General features: G+C 39.6%; 1 protein-coding gene across 1 annotated transcript; it reads right to left on the bottom strand.

The window, feature by feature from the left end:
• Positions 1 to 541: 541 nt before the first annotated feature.
• Positions 542 to 18,066, bottom strand: LOC103134850 (interphotoreceptor matrix proteoglycan 2-like). Its single transcript, XM_007547326.2, has 11 exons — positions 17,975 to 18,066; positions 15,414 to 15,582; positions 14,487 to 15,322; positions 12,989 to 13,270; positions 12,677 to 12,896; positions 9,757 to 9,967; positions 6,829 to 7,017; positions 5,128 to 5,329; positions 3,671 to 3,750; positions 3,146 to 3,209; positions 542 to 2,900 (listed from the first exon to the last, which is right to left on the bottom strand). The coding sequence occupies exons 1-10, from the start codon at positions 18,056 to 18,058 to the stop codon at positions 3,167 to 3,169; spliced, it is 2,316 nt and encodes a 771-aa protein (XP_007547388.2). The 5' UTR covers positions 18,059 to 18,066; the 3' UTR covers positions 542 to 2,900; positions 3,146 to 3,166.
• Positions 18,067 to 19,537: the final 1,471 nt, after the last annotated feature.

Genomic DNA, 19,537 nt, shown 5'->3' with positions numbered 1-19,537 from the left:
CTATCGTCAACGTCGAGGCACGACGAGCAGCACCTGGATCCAATATTTCCCCTCATACAGTACAATGAAACACTGTTTCCCCAGGTCAATGCTTTGTTTACACAAGGTCTTGCTCGTGTGCGTGGTGAGACAAACCCTGGCGCATGAGATCATACTGCATGTGCAGGCTGATTACTGGTGTGCACTCTTTTTGGAAACCATCGTGGCTCCAGATGAACCTGTAATCCATACTTTCTGAGGCTAATCTCATCTTCGGATTATCCGGAGAGGAGATAATCGTCTCCAACATTATGGCTCGCAGTGAAAGGACAAAATGTGCTCTCACGCTTCCAGTGGAAAAGGAAAACTGTGGCATTGAGCAATGCAAGAATGTAGGTGATTATTTTAGTTTTGCTTCTGTTTTTTGTTTTTCTTAAGTGATTATTTAAGCAAAACTGTCCTTACTCAAAGTGCTACATCATAAAACTTGTGTTTGTTTTTTTCCTTCACCTGCATTATGTTGTGGTAAAGAACGTCCCAATCACAGTAACCAGATTCATCGGTTTATATAAAGCGTTTAATTTATTTAATTATTTTTTTACCCGTTACAGCTGCACAAGATGATAGCACTGATTACATTCATCAATATAAAACAAAGAGACACAGGAAACGTACAAGATTAACACCCTATCTTGCAATGACTGATGACATTTGCAGAGTTATTTACATGAATGAACACTGTGTGTTTGATTTCTGGCCGTTTAACCAGGAATGCTGAAGGACAGTGATGATAACTCGACACACGCACAAAAACAAGACAATAAAACTTGAACTGACAGATTGCAAAAGGCATGACAGTGACACAGGGGTCTGCTCCGAAAATTATTTATTTATTTTTTCTTCACTTGGGTAGATGACTAACAGAACAATTTATTCCTAGCAAAAACCTGAAGCTTGATCTACGTGTGGAGCTGTGACCTCCGGAGAGAGCCGACGCTCATGCTTTCCGACAGCGTAGACAAGCAGAACATAACCAGGTGCAGATGTGAAGGGCCACACCGTGAACGGGCAGGGTCAAGGATAACAAATCCAGGGGAAAGTGTATGAATGCCATAGGAAACACTGGAATCGGTCACCCAGAAAGTTTCAGATTGAAAAGACAGACAGCAGTACAGAAGTTTCTATGTATGCCTTTACTGAGAGCGTCTGTTGTTTGTCATGCTCCGCTTTCTGCTTTTGCTGGACTCTCGATAGTCCCAATATGAAACTGAAAGAAGGATTCAAATCCCGGGCCGAACGCCTTCATGAGTTCCATCTAAACACTTTTTATCTGCCTAGTTAGGCGTCTGGAGACCCAAATGTTTATACCTGAGTGAAGCTGCTCCCCCCACACACCTTCTTCAAATCAAACAAAAACGGTGTCAAAGGTTTGTGCAGCAAAAATTGTGGTTTGTGCCGCTAAAGATTCTAATAAATGTTTCCAGAGACGATCAAATGTCAGCCACATTTACAAAATCAAGCAGGTTTGGTGACAAACAACTGTGCTAAGAAGATGAAACCTCTGGAAACATTTATTAGCATCTTTAAAATGAGAGCAAACCAGCACAAACGTTTGGTACCAATTTTGTTTAATTTGAAGAAGGTGAGGGTGGGACCAACTTCACTCAGGTAAAGTTTATTATTACCTATAAAAATCCATGAAAAAAGGCAAATAAATCATCTGGAGGGGAGAAAAACTGAGACAGTAGACTGTCGCTTTTACTCTTCAGAACAGTGCAGCGTTTTGCTGCTTAATATTTTCCAAGAAAGAGGAAATCAGTCAAGACTAAAGTGCTTTGCAAAGATATTCATACCTCTTGAACTTTTTCACACTACAATTACAAACATCAGGGTATTTCAGGGAGATATTAGTGACGGATATCCAACACAAAGTGGAGAAAAACTGTGAAGTATAATGAAGACACTAAATGCATAACAGAAATTTTTACAAACAAAAATCTGAAAAGTTCGTTGTGGATAAGTATTTGGCATCACTGAGTCGAATAATTGGAAAATGTCCCTGAGGTTTTGGCAGATTTAGAGATTGAGAACATCTATGGACACCAAATTAAAAGCTCTTTCTGGGCTTTGACTGGGCCGTTTAAGCACATGCATGTGCTTTGATTTAATTGATTCCATCGAAGGTCTTTGTTCGGCATATCTTTACTGCTGACTGCTTCAGACATCAGTGAACACAGAGACGAACTGTAATTTGGCCTTTTCTGCATTTCCCAAAATGTTGACTTGTACTTGTATTGTACAACAGAGTCCATCCACTGGTGCTGGCTTCAAACTGTAAATGACTCAACGACAACATTATACATTTCAAGGAGTTTTTAAAATTAGAATAGCACCAATAACTAAAAAATTACCTAGGTTTTTATGGCTCTTCGATAGAGCTAAGAAATAAATCCGAGCATGACAAAGATCAAAAAATGACATGTATCTCAGACGGACAAATGTCAGTTTAACTATACAAATGTATCACAATATAAGTTCTTCCCCTTTAAGAGAAGGCAGATAGAAGGTAATGCAAATAAACAGTTTTCACACAAAACAATAGTTGCTCGTCGGTTTGGTCTTTGCGTTTCTGTTCAAGTAACAGGATGCGGCCCGGTTTTCCCCAAAGGTTTGGTAGTTAAGCAGCAAAAACATGAGCAGAAACGGGCCGTAGCGTCACAGGAGACTCACCCAGTCAGAAGGCACAGAGGTTTATGAATGAATGGTCAACACCCACCCACACAAAGAGCGACAGATGCAGACTTACTGTTTCCGTTACAAAGGTGCTGAAAATAATCTAAACACAGTCCGAACTACGAGGAACATGGCGATCGAAGAGACGTCTTGACAGGAAGCGTCATCGTTGATCAGGAAGCGTGTCTCTGTGAAACAGAAGAAGCTCGTCAGTAAAACGGTTCAACATGGGCTACATGTCATCACTTTGAAGAACCGTAAGACTTTTTTCACCATTCAGTAAATTATAAGAGCTGATTTTATATGAAACTAAGATTCATACAGGTACACGAGGCAACTCACAAAATAAGGAATATCAAACATCATCATGATATACAGTGGTGATTCCTCTTTTTTATTGTTTGTTTTTCAAATTAAATGAAACATTACTTACAGTATCTTGTTCGTTACAGTTCTATGAGTGCATAGAGGAGCTTTCTCTCTGGGTATCCAGAACTCTGAAACACATTCAGGAACAAGTGGAACAATGTTATCTTTTGTATGTTACATTTTGTACTTTACAGAAAAAGAAAAAGTGCTAGACTAAACTCAGCATAATCAACATCAATGCTACACAGAACAATGCAACAAGCAAAAGAAAAATGGGAGACATCATTACACACATCACAACAAGTTAAAGGCAGTTAAAGTAACGTCTGAATCCGACTGCTTTTGTCTGCATCTGTGGCTCCAGTCCTGGCTAAAACTTAAGAAAGATAAATCTGTCTCCACACTACTTTGGCATGGCCTGAACTTCTCTACTTTTGAAGCTCCTGACTAACAAACAAACGCTTTGTCTCTTTGGTCTTGTTAGTCTCTTGTATCTCAAACCCACTTCCGCCTTTTTCGTCCCTCAAATCCAGGTTTATTTAGTACATTATCTCACTGAGGTCTAAAAGCTGCAAACAAGTGAGCTCACGCTTGATGCTGCCGCACAAAGTCTGCAAACTGCCGGTCCTTAGCGTAGAGTTCAATGATGCGTATCCTGTCTTGGATTTCCTGCAGAAAAACAGGATTTCACTCGATAAGGGAGCAAAAACAGCAAAAACAGAGAAATTGCACACAGGACTGATAATGGATGTGGAACATAATGGAACGTAACTGTGCTCAGTTTCATGCATGACATCCGGATCCCTTTGTGCAAAAGCCCTTTCCACTGTTTGCATATGAAATTATACTTAAAGCGATCTTGTGCCTGTTTTGAATCTATTGTTTATACTAAAACTCTTTTAAGGATTTTATCTTGGCTTTCCAGTATCTTTACTTTCTCTGTGTTCGGCCATAACTTGGAACAAACCGGGGATCATTATCTTGTTGAAAGGTCCATTTTGAGTTCAGTTCTAATTTCCTGACAGATGGACCGGTGTTATCTCCGGCCCTGTTTGATAGGATCCAGAACTCATTGCTGAGTCAGTCACTGAAAAGCTGCCCAGTCGCAGAGGCAGCTAAGCAACCACCAACACAACACTTCCAACACTATTTGTATGAAAGTCTTCTCCCGACAAAGATATTACGTACCAATACCAGACATGTCTACTGTTACTGGGCTATATATATATATATATATATATATCTGTGTTTTGATAAATTAGTTTGGATTTTTATAACACAGTCATGTACAGTCTCTTACTCAAAGTGGACATCATTTAACATCAACCACGGACATGGTCTCCATGCAAAAGATAAGCTGCTGTGCAGCTTTGTTTCATTACCTAAAAAGAGATTTGACACCAGTGACCACTTGGTTTTCTTATTACAGTTGTCATCTTGAGGATTGGACAAAAAATAGCTGCTTATCTTTTAACAAATTGGTGGATTATTTTTTCCAAGGACAGGTTCTGCTCACCATTGACGTCTACAACGTCTTCATGATACATTTTCTTAAGATTCCATATTTATGTTGACGCATTAAAATCTGGAATCCCTTTTGTTGACGCCACCGGGAGCTATGGCGAGTCTCTTCAATTAAGTCCCATCACTTCTCGCCTTTGATACATATCAGCTGCGTCATGCTGGGGCAGAGTAGGATGCTGGGCTGCAGCTGTGGACAGTTTTATCAGCTCTTAAAGAGAACAGGCTCAAAAGGACAATTGGACGCTGCTCCTTGTATTGTCTGCAGCAGGCCACACACGTCCAGCATGAGTCGACGAGTAGGAAATAACACGGGCTTATTTTCTTGTCATGCATTTGATGCAGGTTTTTTTTTTTTTTTTTTAGATTATAAGTATCTGGACGTCTGAAATTATGAGAAACTGAACTTTAGAACTGAAATGTTCTCCATCTTTATCTGAGCTGTTTCAGACTTGAGCTTGACATGACCAATCTTTTAATTACCATCTAAAGGAAATGGAGGCAGGGAGGGAAATAGATACTTACCTCTTTGGTCAGCTCGCTGTTTTCATAGATGTGCCGTATCTCCTCGCTGCTAAAGTCGGTGGATGCCTCAGCGCTGGCACTGCTGTACGTAGGCGCTTCGGGATAACGACGGTAATAGTGGCTGTAGCCTGTAGTGGCTTCACTTTCATACATGGGGTTGTATTTGGTTGCCCTTTCCAATGACGGAAGACTTTCCACCCGCCTGAAGACCCAGAGAAATAAAGAAAACAATTAGTCGAGATGTAAAGGCAGGGAGAGAAACCGAGCCTCGAATTAAATGACTAACCCACTAAGGTAAACCGTGCGACACGACTGTTGTGCTCGTCTTCAAAATCCTAATTTTCCAAGTTTCCAAGTACGAACACAACAACACGCCCTGAAGTGAGAACTTTAACTTGGAAAGTCTTCTTCTGAGCAACTGTGAGTTCAAGTTCAATATTCAGTGTGGCTGCCAGCCACGCATATAAAATATAGTTAAAGTTGTAGATATAAACTATTTGTTAGGACTTCTAATAGTTTATACCTCAATAACCAAGAAGCACACACTGTTCCTTAAAATCGCTACTTGTGAATATAGTTTGTAAGTGTTTACACCCATAAAATGGAGAGGAATACACTGTCATCAGCTTGATTGCTACTAGTAGTGAGCATCCCAACATGTAATAAGCCTAACTGGTTTTCCAAATAGTAACCAGAACATGATAAACTAAATTGTGAAGACACTTCCTGGTCCCAAAGGTAGCAAGTATATTAGCAACATGTCAGAGCAGCTAAAGGCCGAGATCAAAACACTGCAAAAATGATCTTTTATTAAAATGTGCATTTTGGCACGCTTCACTTTGTTTACGTTATTTCCACATTTGAAAGTCAATCAGAAATATTGTTAGCAGAATTACTTTCTGGCTCAGCGTTCAACATGGCAGCACACACCCTTTATAGTGTGTTAAATCTGACAGGTCACGTGATGCGACACACAATAATCCAATAAGAAAACAAACAACAAATGTGAGCATAAAAACATTCCTACTGTCAACACCCCCACTTGCTCACATTTGGATAACTTCCTCTGACTCAATATTTCAATCAAAATACATTCATGATACACCAAACAAAACAACAATGATGAGTCACAAAGTTTCTTTAATTTAACTCTTCCAGATCGAAGGTAGCGCCGACGATCCAGCCAAATTTGCAGTACCGTAATTCCGCCACATTTTGCGTTACCTGAAAAACTCCAACAGTTTCTGAGAGGGGAGACGTTGCGCTTTCCAGCCAATGTCGGGTTATTACGGTAATTTCACCCCCACCGTAGCAGGAAGAGAAATTAAACAGAGAGGCGCTCTTTTAGCAGACGGTAAACTGCGAAAAATAACTTGCTAGATATTGAAAGTTCCAGTTGTTATGGATAAATAAGCAATATATATTTACTCACAGGACATTTAAAGATTTAAAGAAAAATTATCCAGGCGGACATTTGAAATCTAGGTCATAAATGGTTAAAAGAAATGTTCTTGAATTAAGTTCTTAGCATTCGGTAAATCAATGACGTTCCCCTTTGGTGGTTCAGGGTGCAACCCATTACTCACCCAATGGCAGATGGACATAGCCAAGCTGTCTCAGTTTTGTAGGTAAAAGAAATGTTGGCTGTTGTCAAATTACGGATGCTCTTGGGTATTCAGTATTTTTAGCTCCTGTCCTCACCGTACGGGATCCTCCGACTCTTCCTTGTCGTACTGATCCCGAAGTGTCCTGGCCAGGAAGAACAGCACTCCGGACGCCACAAACAGGAAACCAGCAACAGAGGCTATGGCGATGCCAACCACCAGAGGCTCGGACACATACTCCTCACAGTGTTCACCTCTGTACCACCAGTTCTCTCCAACACGACACCTGGAGACGGAAAATGTCAGCCTGAAATGTATTTGTAAAACTGTGGACTGAATAACAGAACTCAACTTCTGTTGAGCAGCAGAATCAAAATGTTTCGGCAAATAAATCACGTGAAAGTTGTTCCTGTTTGCATTTTTGTCACAACAAAGATGATAAATTTATTTTAATTCTGCCTGTCTTATAAAAAAAAACAAAAAAAAACTGATTCCTTGTTATGGAAGAAAATCTCTTATTTGTTTTCTGTCTCCATGGAGGAATGCAACACTTTTAGCTGGAAGTTAATGAGAATCCAGCAGCACGTGGCACTGCCTTCATGTGTTATAATGCTGTAGTGGGTGTGAAACAGAGGTTAGCAGTCATCTTGGCTTGTCTACCCCAAGTCTGCTCATAATTACTAGAGTGTTAAAAAAAAAAAAAACTTGCATCTCAAAGTCTGAGCAGGGCTAACAAAAAGTTCCTGTCACTTATTTCCAATGCTGGCTTTTCATCTTCAGCACACATGCATAAATCTGTTGCACATGCAAACACAAGTTCTGATCAAAGTAGACACATTGCAGACATCAAAGTGGGGAAACCTTCAAGGAAAAAACTCAAATTGAAGAGCAAGATATTCTAAAAAAAAATCTTAAAGGTATGAAACAGAAACAAAACACAAACTGTTTGTTTATTGTGTTTCTTCTTGACAGATGAGCTTGTGTTGAGCAAATGACAACAAACTGCCTCTCGTGTGTGTAAGTGAATTGGTAAAAAAAAAAAAAAAAACTCGTTCATCATGACCAAAACATGTAACCTGAACACATATTAAAAATGAGATCTGCTGGTATGCATATTGACCAGAGGTGCTCATTAACACAAATTTATTTTTAACCTTATTTTGATCGCTTTTCTGAAATGAAATAAGTCATTTGAACCATGCCCTCCAAACCAGATGCACAACCTGCTCCGTTTGGAAATCTTTGACAGTAATCAAAGCACAGACTGTTTTTGTGTTGGAGGAAAATGTGTCAAATGAATGTTTGGCTGCTAAATGGTGGCAGAAATAAGTTACATAGTGTGCTCTTTCGAAACAAAGACCATTTATGCAGAAAACATGGATTAGCTTTATGGAAGTAAACACAGGTGGTGATGACAGGTTTCTCTGCACCCACCAAAATCTGACTGAAAAAAAAAAACAATCTGTGTTGGGAACTAGAATCCTGAATTTAAGGGAAGGAACAACCCCAGAGTATTGAGGAAACAAATTAGTTAACACCAGCTACTACAGAAAGCTAAAACAGGAAGTAAACAGCTAGACGACCAACGCCAACAAACCTGCTGTTTGTAAGCATTAACTTTAAATTAATAGCGACTCTCTCCAAACGTTTCTCCAGCAAGTTTACCCGCGGTAATTAGCTTCAGCTGTGACTTTTTTCTTTGTATCTGAGCAAAGTGAATCAGAGAGTATTCGACTGCAGCGACAGAGTGATTGCAAATCAGTATTTTATTTTTCCTTTCATTCAGCACATTTATAGCCTTAGCTAGATGAGACATTTTAGAGCTAGGAAACGTAGGAAAAACTAGAGTTTGAATTGCAGAAGCCATGTTCTCTGGAAAAACATTCCGATGTGCAAATTAAACCCTTACGAATAAAACATCGATTGACTAGGTTTTATTCTTGCACCACCACTCTGTGTCTTGCTAATGTAAAGTATACAAAAAAAAAACTCAATACATTATAAAGATAACAGGTAGCAACAGTACTCAAAATCACAACAAGATGTAATTGTCTAAGGAAAGATTATATTAGTTGACAGCTTTTACAATACACACACACACCTCTCATTTCTGTGGCATTTTAAATTGTTGGATATATTCTTCCTTGTTTAGACCTCCAAGTGTCTGTTAACGTTGTGTGAACACACTGCAAGCTTCTCCTAAGCGTTGGTCTTTATTGACATACGCCAGGTTGTCTCTGCTTTGAGGCAAACAGATGATGCACAAATGACTGAATCTGACCACAAGGTTAAACTGTGCGTCGCTCAACTCAGCCTCAGTCTGCTGTCAGGCGTTAAATCAGCCAGGGGCCTTTTATGTGAAAGCAGCAGCCTAATGATGTTGGTCAGAACCACAGCAGAAACTACGGCTTCAGTCTGAATGCTGCCAGGATTTCAGTGGTTTATATTAAATTTTTTTGTCACAAGGTCTAATTGGCACCGTGGTAAACTACAGGCGGCTGAGTGACTCTTCAGAGCAATTTTTAATATATATATATTTGTCAGTGGTTGAAAATGAAAATAACTAAAGATGTAAAAATGATCAAATTTTCATTTCAAATAAGAAATTTAACTGCATTAGGTAGAGAACGTCATAAGATTTGTTGCTTATGCACAATATTGTGAGATAAAAAAATTAATCTGACTTCAGTGGGATAGTATTTTTTTTCTACAATGTATCACGTATTAAACAACTTTGACATAAAAATGATTTTATTTCTACGACGTTTGAGGACTTTGTAAAAGTGTAAATCCTCGCATTCTTTCATTTAAAACCTTGTTCAAAACAAACCTGAATCTGGTCTGTAATCTTGAAAATCAGCACAAGAAGCAAACATCTCTTAAATTAGTGAAATAAGTAATTGTATTTACACTTCTTCCTTCTAAACTCTACTGACTTGGAAAATCTGTTTAGTCACTGCGGCCGGTTAGAGCTGAAGACTTGTTCCCCATGCACACACAAACACAGTCTTAATCCCTCGCCCACCTGCAGATGGCTCCCTGGCCAGGGATGATGTCACACTTGCCGTCATTGAGGCAAAAGTCTGTCTGCAGCTCACAGATGCTTTGACACGGAAGGCCGTCGACACTGAAGTAGCCCGCGTTACAGACGCACTCCGCTTCCCCTGACCACTTGTTCACTTTACATTCTGCGTACTCGTTGCACGCCTGGAACTTGCAGGGGTCGGCTTGGTCACCTGGAAATTAAAAGCAATTAAAGCACTCAAATTAAAACAGGTACAAATGAATTTCTATTCAGCTGCTTTTTTTTTTATCTTATAATCCAACATAAAAAAAAAACCCTTACATTATATCTTTGTGGATGAATAAGTGTAGTTGCTTTTTATGTTGCAAGTTGGTCTGTTAGCCACTAATCTCAGTGAAATGCAACATTCAAAAGTATTCAGATTTACTTGACTAAAAATAAAACTTTAGATGTGTGCTGAACATCAATTTATGTTAAACAACTAATTTATTTTTAGTTTGAAAACCCTGTTTTGTGCTTTTTTTTATTTAGAATTTAACTTCATGCAAAGACTAACTTTTATGTGCTTGTTGGTATTTCTGTTTTGATAGAACATGTTTTAAATATACAAAAATTATTATCATATAGCTGCTCATGTCTGTTCAGTACTATTATGCATTTCTAAAGAATATGTTTACAATTTACCCAAAGTTCTGAAAGTGCTATTTGTTATCTTTACAGCTCTTAGGATATTGGAAGAAAAAGAAAAAAATTGGATTAAATTGCAAAAACATCACAAATTTACAAACTTGCAGCAAAACAAACTGTTTAAAAACACATTTTACATAAATACACCAGTATACATGATTGTTGAAACATTGTTCCCTCTGCCTGGTGCTCAATGAGAACTCTGCTACTCAGTATTGCCTTCTTTGGAGTTATTTTAGTGAAAAGGGTGAGATTATATCTGTTCTGTGTTTGGTGCAAAAATGTAGAGCAGTTAAAGTTCCGCTACCTAAAAAAAGAGAGTTCACCCCTTGGATGTTTTACTCTTTTTGCTGCTTTTACAACTCAATCAGGATCCACATAATTTGGCTTTTTGAAGAAAAAAATACAAAACATAATTTAATGCTAAAGTGGAATTTATTCCACAAAATAATGGCAATAACAAAGTAAGTGATTGCATAAATATTCACCTGTTTTAAAAAGACTGACCTTAATCTACAGAGGTCTAGCCAGCTGGTGCTAGTGGTCTCTCTCTCAATAAGTGGAATGGAGATCACCTGAGTGCAGCGAGTGCATCTCCAATGAATGTGGTATAAAAACACCTGTGTCTGGAAAAACCATTAACTGCTTAAACTGTATTTCTGGCTACCATTACGGCATGAAGACAAAAGAGCACTCCAAGCAAGTCGGAGAAAACGTTATTGAAAAGTATAAGCTGGCTATGAACAAACTCCCCTGGAGTTCAGGTAAATCTCTTTTCCTTCCAGAAGTGGAAGGGAAATGTCGAATGTGTAAATCTGACAATAAGGCAAACCTGACAAACCGAGTGACCGTGCAGGGAGGAGTCTGGTGGACTAGGCCACCAGCACACACAGCAGGAGTTATAAGCTTCAGCAGCTGAGATGGGAAAGACTCTGCACGCAGCTGCTGGTTTCTTCACCAGTCAATGCTTTATGGGAGAGCAGCAATGGAAAAAAAAAAACACTGTTGAAGAAAACTCATATCAAGGCTCGACTAAAGTTTGCCAAAAGGCACATGGGAGACTCCACGGTAAATTAGAATAAAGTATTTTGGTCTGACTACTTTCTGCCTGTGTTTGTTATTTTGAAACAATGAGATTCACCGTTAGTCATATTTTATTTCATCATTAGATACCAGAACCAGCTCATAAGTGTAAAGATTAAACAGTACTACTCAGGGCTTAAGTAGCCTTTTTACACAGCACTTTTTTACTCTTACTTGGCTAATATTTAAATAGCACTCTTTAAATTACTTAATTACCAGGTAATTTTGTCAATTTTAAATCTCAAAGAGCAGCACCTTTTTTCTCTGCTATGTTGTTCCTGAGCCCATTGTACCAAACTCTCTCCATCTCACTGCAGTTCAGAGTTAGCAGGTCTGCATCAGTCTAGACTGCAAGCACAGACATCAAATGACCATTCCAATGCTTCTGAAATCAGTCTTGTGAATAGAATAACAATTGGCATAAAATGCATCTGCATACTTCCTGTGTGGTTTATTCATGTAGACGTATAAAACACTTGCAGCCAAAGCAATAGAAAACACTAAAGAGAAGGTATTCAGCATTAGGAAACACCAGAATACAGATTTTGGGATTGGATTCCTCCCCTCCCAAAAAAAAAAAAAAAAAGAAATGGCTTAAGGGCGCTCTATATCAGGTTTTGTAATTGCATTATTGGCATGTGATTTATGTTTGTATTTCCAGACAGGCTCACTTTGATAATATCTGTCTGTTGTTTTATTGGGTAGAAACAGATAAACAAATCTGCCAAAGTCTTCAAAAGCACATTTGTGGTAGCTTTCAGCACAATAAGGGTCTTTAGAAGCACATTTGGCTATATTAAAACAGGCATAAATCTTTTTCACATAAAAACATTGCCATCCATTCCTTTTAGTTCAGCTATATTATTAGTGCATGATGCGATTCAGCAGTGTGTTGTTTTCTATCACTATGTTTTACGATAACTTTTTCAGTGGTTAAATTTATGACAAATATTACATTCATTCTCAAAATGAATTGTTGGTTCACAGATAAGTAGACAGTCTGAGAAATGCCAAGTATCAAAGGAGACGGCTGGATGACAGTAGTTAAATAATGAAAGTAAACTGCTTAGCTCAACATTAAGACGGACTCGCTCTGTCAATTATGGGTTTGCTGTGTAAGCATCGACTTAATTTAGTGCAAGAAACTCACCCGACTCCACATCCAGAGAGTATTTATCAATGGCTAGGTTCATGGTCTGGTACGCAGTGTTACAGAAGTCCTCCAGGATTAGGTACACGGTGGTGGTGACGCCCCGAGCCACAGGCCTCCCAAACTTCATCCGACTGTTGACCACGATGCTCCCATTCCTGAAGTTCAAGATCTCCAGATTCTCAAAGTGGCTCAGGTTGGACTGAAGATAGGGCACAAGCTTGGAAAGAAATAGAAAAATCGGATTTTGCGAGCTGCATGCCGGTGTGGACTCTTTACCAAAAACAAATGCAATACAGCGTCGGTGGTTACCAGTTCTAGGAAGCGCTGCTCCAAAGCCTTGTACTCTGGGGAGCTCTTGTTAAAGAGATCTTCAGAAAATACCATGTTGGTCACTCTCAGGCTGAAGAAGACTATCAGAGCTCGCCTCGGGTTTATAGGCATGGCAATGCTGACTTGGTCTGTGCCTTGGGCCACACTGAATGGGGATCCAGTGCTGCCTTCCTCTGTCTGGTTGGTCAAGCCGTAATCATAAGGAATCAGGTCATATCCGTGATCTTCAGGGGAGGCATCATCCAGGTCCTCCTGAGTGGTCTACCTCAACCAAACAGAAAAATGTCTTAAAAATTTGGCTTCTAATTGATGCCATATGCATTTTAAAGAATTGAAATAATTGTAACTTTTTCTCTAAAGAGACTAGGGTAAAGGTGCAAGAGGCATACTTTTCAATGTAAAGTGATGTGTAAGACTCAAAACTTGTTACAATAGAGGTCCTATTGTAACAATGTCGTATGAGTAATTGTCCCATCTTTGAAGCTTCTATGAATGCTCAACATTATACATTAATCAGGCATAATGGCATGAACACTGACAGCTTAAGTGAACAACACTGATTAGTACTTTATTATGGCACCTATGAGTGGGGAGGAGATAAATGATAGAATAGAAGAGTTTGTCTTTAAAAATGAAAAAGTGTCGGAAACCAGAAAAATGGGCAAGCCTAAGCATTTGACTGCATTTGAAATGGATTAAACTGTGATGGCTTAATAACTTGGTCTGAGCATCTCCAAAACTGAAGGTAGTGAGAGGTGTTCCCAGTCTGCAATGATCAGTGTCGTACAAAAAGCCACCTGGAGAAGGAAGAGTGGGAAGTAAAGGCTGGCCTGTGTTGTCAGTAGCTCATATTATTATTATTGGTTCTTATAGAAAGCAGTGAATCACAGCATGTTTCATTTCAGCACACAATAGTTAGGTAGCTGCTGAAAAAAACACATTGGGCACATCAGTATCAGAATCTGACCTGGTTGGATTGATCCAAAGGATTAGGTTTGCTTTTACATTTTGTAGAAAGTGAAATGTGTGTGAGTGTGTGCTTTGCAAACCTGTGTAACCTGTGGAACCAAGATGTACTAAGGGAAGAAGGCAAGATGTTGGAGGCAGTGTGGTGGTTTGGGCAATTCCTTGTTTTGGAGCCTTGGGTCCCTATCCATGTGAATGTTACTTTGAAACATACCACCTAACTAAGCTTTGTGTGGACCATGTAAACCTCCTCATGGGAACAGAACTGTCCGACAGCTGTGTTCTCTGTCAATAGAAAAATGCTCAATCCACAGAACAACAACTAGGGAAGTTTATGTCTTCCCCCCTTTTGCTACCATGTCAGGTAGCAAAAGGGGGACTGGCACTCATAATGTTATGGTCCATAGAAATCATGTCATTTTTAAACTCGTTAAAGAGCATTACAGAACATATTCTATTCCAGATTGTAAAGAAACAACATTCAAGATGTTAATATCAACTTTACTTTTACCAGTGAAGTGATGGCTTTGTCAGGCAGAGCATCAAAATCCGGGACGATGGATGAGATGACTGTAAAAGGGGTTTCCTCCTCTGGAAACAGGGCAGTTGGCAGTGGGTGGCGTGGGAAGTCTGTCCCAGGTAACTTCGAATCGTCTCTGTTCACGAGCAAAATCTCATCCTCCACAAGATCTCCTGCTAAGATCTCTGGGGTCAGAGGTGCCTCCTCCTCTATATCCCTGGCTTCAGACAAAGATCCCTCTTTCACTTCACTTCCATCACTCTCAATTGTCTCGTCAAAGCCTTTTTCATCAAATGCAGGTTCCTCAGGATAGGTAAAAATCACATTGATCCCTACATCCTGGTCAGGGTCTTTGCCAAACTTGCTAGAGTCCTCTGGTGCCTGAACCACAGGTTCATCGACATCAGAGTGGAGCGTGGTTTTGGCTACATCAGGCTCCGACGCCTCAGTTGGGATATTCACAGTCTCTGTTGGGGGTAAAAGAGCTGGCTGGCCTTGTTCTATTGTGGTCTTAGTTAAAACTGTAGAGACCTCAGGCTTTTCCAAAATCTCAACCTCATCAACTTTTTCTTGTTCAGGTTCTGATTTAACATCTTCAGTCTCTACAAGAGATATTTGGTCTTCTTCTTCAATGGATGGCTCAATTAAACTGTCCAGGTTTTCTCGGCCTGACCCAGAAGCCTCCGTTTCTATTGGCGGTTCAGGCAACGTGGAGCTCTTTGGTGTCTCCTGGGAGGGAGGTTCTGGTAGGAGCTCTTTAGGCGGGATGGTCTCTGGAGCAGGAGCTAGCACAGCATCCTCTGGCAACAGATCTTCCTCCTCAATGCCTGGATAAACAAAGATGAAACGACTCAATCTGTTTTACAGCAACACTTGGTGTCCATTTCAAAGCTCAAGAAAAGAAAGTCGACAACTTACTACCAGCTTCAGGTGGACTGGTGGCAAGTGCCGCCTCAGGTGACGCTAGTTCACTCTCCTCCAGAATAACGATGTCCTCTTCTGGTCCCAGGGTGTTGAGTTCTACTGGTGGTGATGATCCACCGCCAGTGGGATGATCCAGGGTCAAGACTTCTGATAGGTCAATGCCCTGCAACACAAATAGGCTTTGTTAGCTAAACACAAGTCCATGTATGGATCCTTCCTGCAGACAGAAGGATCAGATTGGCCATGTACTTCACACCAAAGGGAGTTAGATGCGGAGGTAATCTGATTGGATTCCCTGTCATTATTCCTTTATTAGATCTATTTTCATTGGCAAACTGCTAAATCCATCCACAAATAGAGAAACTGAAGACAATACTACAGACTGATTGCAAAACACATAAGCGCTCAGCATGCACCTCTATCCCTTTTACAGCTTTATGTTGGTGAGCCAATTGATGAAAGACAGCTGCCCTTTCTTTTGAAGCAGGACATTTGACATTTTGAAGACCCACTACTGTTAGGGAAAATACTCGATCTCTAGGAATCAAAAAGTAAGTTCTGTGTTTTTCCCTGTTGTGACCCCAAAATTAAGTCTTTTACATTTGTGTGTCCACGTTAAAGAAAGGCTGTAAACCACGAATGGTTTGCACCTTCTTACGGGACTTCTCACGGTATTCTTTCAAAAATAACTTCCTTCTCATCTGCCAGGGTCGCTCTACCATCAACAGCAACAGAGCTACAGAGATCCACTCGAGCTGTAGCTCTTGACCAGCCTGCCAGCCAAGGTGGATGGCCAAGTCTCGATTAAATTTGCAGTCTGGGTATTTCACAGTAAAGGTGGATTTATATTGAGATTATAACGCACACAAGTGGACTCTATTCTATGTGGGCATTTGATAGAGTCTTTTACATACTCGGCACATGGCACATACAGGTGTCAGTAGCTCAACGATGGGCAGGAAACGTATGTGAGGACACCCACACACACATATTTTACAAATGATCCAATTCTTTTGTCCACAATATTCCAATTCTGCACACATTTAGGTGCAGATATGACACTTGTGTCACAATATCTCTATTCTGCACCGGACAACCTGGAACCAATTTTGTTTCCAGTCTCTTGGTCTGGTCATCCATACTCATTGCTTTAAACGACTGTTGGTTGCTCTGGCAACAACCTGATAATAGAATCCCTCATCTTGTAATCTATAGTTTGCATCTGTTCTATTTCACATGCAAATAATATAATTCATTCTGATGGGTTTACTTTGTGCTGAGCTTTCCCTTCCTGAATCAACGCCACGCGGCGGTTGGAAAACACTCTTTCCATTAGACACAACTAAACATAATCCAGTTATCTTTAAATGGCCTGGAAGACAACAGGTTCAGGTTTGTTACATGTCAACAAAAAGTGCTTTCTTACACCACTCCAGTTTGATCAATGAAACAGAAATTTAATGAGATTGTTAATTAAAGGCTTGACTGAAATGTCCAAATGTAGTTCATGAAACAGCTGCTTTATTTCAAACATTTTTATTTGTCTAAAGCTGGAAACCGTCTACCAGCAGATTTGGTTCCAAGAGCTTTGACACTTCTTACGGCCAGAGCTAGCTCGCCTGTCACACGTCAGTAAGGAACCGCAGAGCTAATCCTGTTAGTAATATTGGATTAACGAAGTGGGAGTCATAGTAAAGAATGGGATCTGTTCACACATTCAGACCAGACAAAACGTATGCATGTGTTTCTCTTTAATTGGCTAATGATTTAAATGCTCAAATTTTTCATATTTATTTTTATCTTTTAAATATCGGAGAAATTAAAGCTTTACGCTGTTCAGAAAAAAAAAATATTTTAGAAATGCTAGTTTTAAGCTTTTTTAACATCAGGTTCGAATAACCAAGTCACTGTTGCAAAAATATTTCAGTTATTTGATTTTAGCTGGTATTGAGATTGCTTGATGTTCCTATGGAAACCTTGCTTGCTGTTTGCTGTTACTGATGTTTAAAAGAATGTAAAATACTGCATGAAATGGCACAGTGACAGCCTGTAATTATATCAGTAAGATCTTGCAGGATCAATACAATTGATATGAAAAAAAAAAAATCAATTCCAAATTTAATTCAGAAAGTTTAGTTGGTGCATTTAAGAGCTTTTAGTTCAGTTATTTATAAAAAAAAAATGAACCAGGTGTGTTATGAAACTTGTGCAAAACAAGCATCGATATGCATCAGAAAGCTCATATGACCATGGAAGAGTTTAGATGGTACTCGTCACTTAATTCTGGTGTGGTACACTGTTGTTTCTGTCCAAGAATAGTAGTAGATTAGTATGGCAAGAGCCAACCTAATCCTCAAAGCCTTCACTTCATCCGTCCAGGGGAGCTCATCTGCTGGCTGCACTGGTGAAGTCTGGATAACATCTCAAGCCATTTACAGGTTAACGGAACATCAGTCATGCTGCAAAGGTCAGCAACCTCAAACATGAGTGATTTATCAAGTTGGTGGAGCCTAAAGTAGACCATCTGCAGGCAGATCGTTGAGGTGGCTACTCACCGTCGCTTCGTCTGCAGCCCTGACAGGCTCAGGAATCTCAGACACTGTGGAACCAGTGGAGAAAAAAAAAATATTAAAACACATTGTCACGTTAAAAAAACAGGAACGTGGCCAAAGTTAAAATATTTTCACAAGACAGAGTCTGCCAAAGTTTGTTGTTGTTGTTTCACCGTTGCTGTCTAACATTTCAGCTTTTCTGGGTGTAAATATTAGTAGACACTGCTAGTAAAACCTATCACTGCACCACAGCCAAAGCAGAAGAACAAAGCTAAGCTGTGCATATAGGCTCTGCAGACACATATGTTGGCCATATGGGTGTTTAGCCTCTTTTTCTTATGTCGCAGTCTGTAACTAACGTAGGCATCAGAAGGCAATGATCTCCAGAGAATCTCTCTAACACAGTAAACTAATGACAGGCTTGACTTAACAAAAAAGCGCATGGAAAAATTTAACAGCAGGACAAAGAGATAGGATAGACATTACCACATCATCCAAGAGCCCATTTCTCCCCATCCCCCAAAAAGCAGCTAACCTACTTACAGTCTGCTTGAATCCATAGTAAACTATAAATTTTGTGCGTTTTTACAGGCAAAATTAGACAAACTCTTCATGTCGAAGTCTGTTTTACTCAGGGAATGTCACTTAGATGTAGCGTGTTGAACATGAGAATCAGGTCGTGTAGAGATAGTAAGAAGTTACTAGGTCTCTGAGGTGAGTAGCTAGAGAGACCTTAGGTCTAATGAGCTAATAGCATAATCTTAATCTCCATCCAAACTGTCACGCTATGCTTTTACAAGAAGGAGCAATGTGAGAAACAGAAAAGAAGCCATGCTACTGAGACAGACAGGTGTTAAGCTGCGTTATACCTGCACAGGAAGTGTTGCTCGCACCACAATGGCCGCTGCACCAGAGTACAGCTTCAACAAGTCAAGACTAAAACACATCTTTACCAAATAAAATGGATTATAAACCAACAACTTTTTTATTTTTATTTTAATGCCCTAATGGTTGAGTGCTGATGAATGCACGTTACTATGTTATCTGCATGTTATTTTTCGTTATCTGTATGTTGCAGTCTCGGCCTAAGAGACTCTAAAATTAACTTAACATTTTCAAAGAAGCAATGTTTCAATTCTGCTTCCGCATTGTTAGACAAAACATCAATGTCTCTACAGGAGCCCAAATTCTCTCTTTTAAACCAGTTCACTTGAATCACCCATGAAATAAGATGATATTAAAGCCATATTATGTTCCAGAAAGCATTAAAGATTTTACAGAGAAGGAAACAAAGCGTGTTGTGATGTCGACCTGAATGACGCTGCCTTCTTTAGTGGCTCCAAAAGTTTGAAAACTTAGCTGCAAAGCTTTTAATTCTGCTTTTCCTTTGCGTGTTACAACTACAGCTGACTCAGCTGGTCTGGTCAGTCAGTGCATGTTTGTAACTAGCTCTTTAAAAAAACAGTCTCTTTTAACTATTAGACATTACAGACCCCCAGATGTGCTCTGTAGCACAAAACTTTAATCACATCAAAGTCAAACATAAAGTCAGACCGTTATCAAGGC

The sequence above is a fragment of the Poecilia formosa genome, unplaced genomic scaffold (assembly GCF_000485575.1).
Source record: "Poecilia formosa unplaced genomic scaffold, Poecilia_formosa-5.1.2 Scaffold19, whole genome shotgun sequence".
Lineage (NCBI taxonomy): Eukaryota > Metazoa > Chordata > Actinopteri > Cyprinodontiformes > Poeciliidae > Poecilia > Poecilia formosa.
Note: the sequence above shows the minus strand (reverse complement) of the source record. Positions and strands in the feature narration are given on the sequence as shown.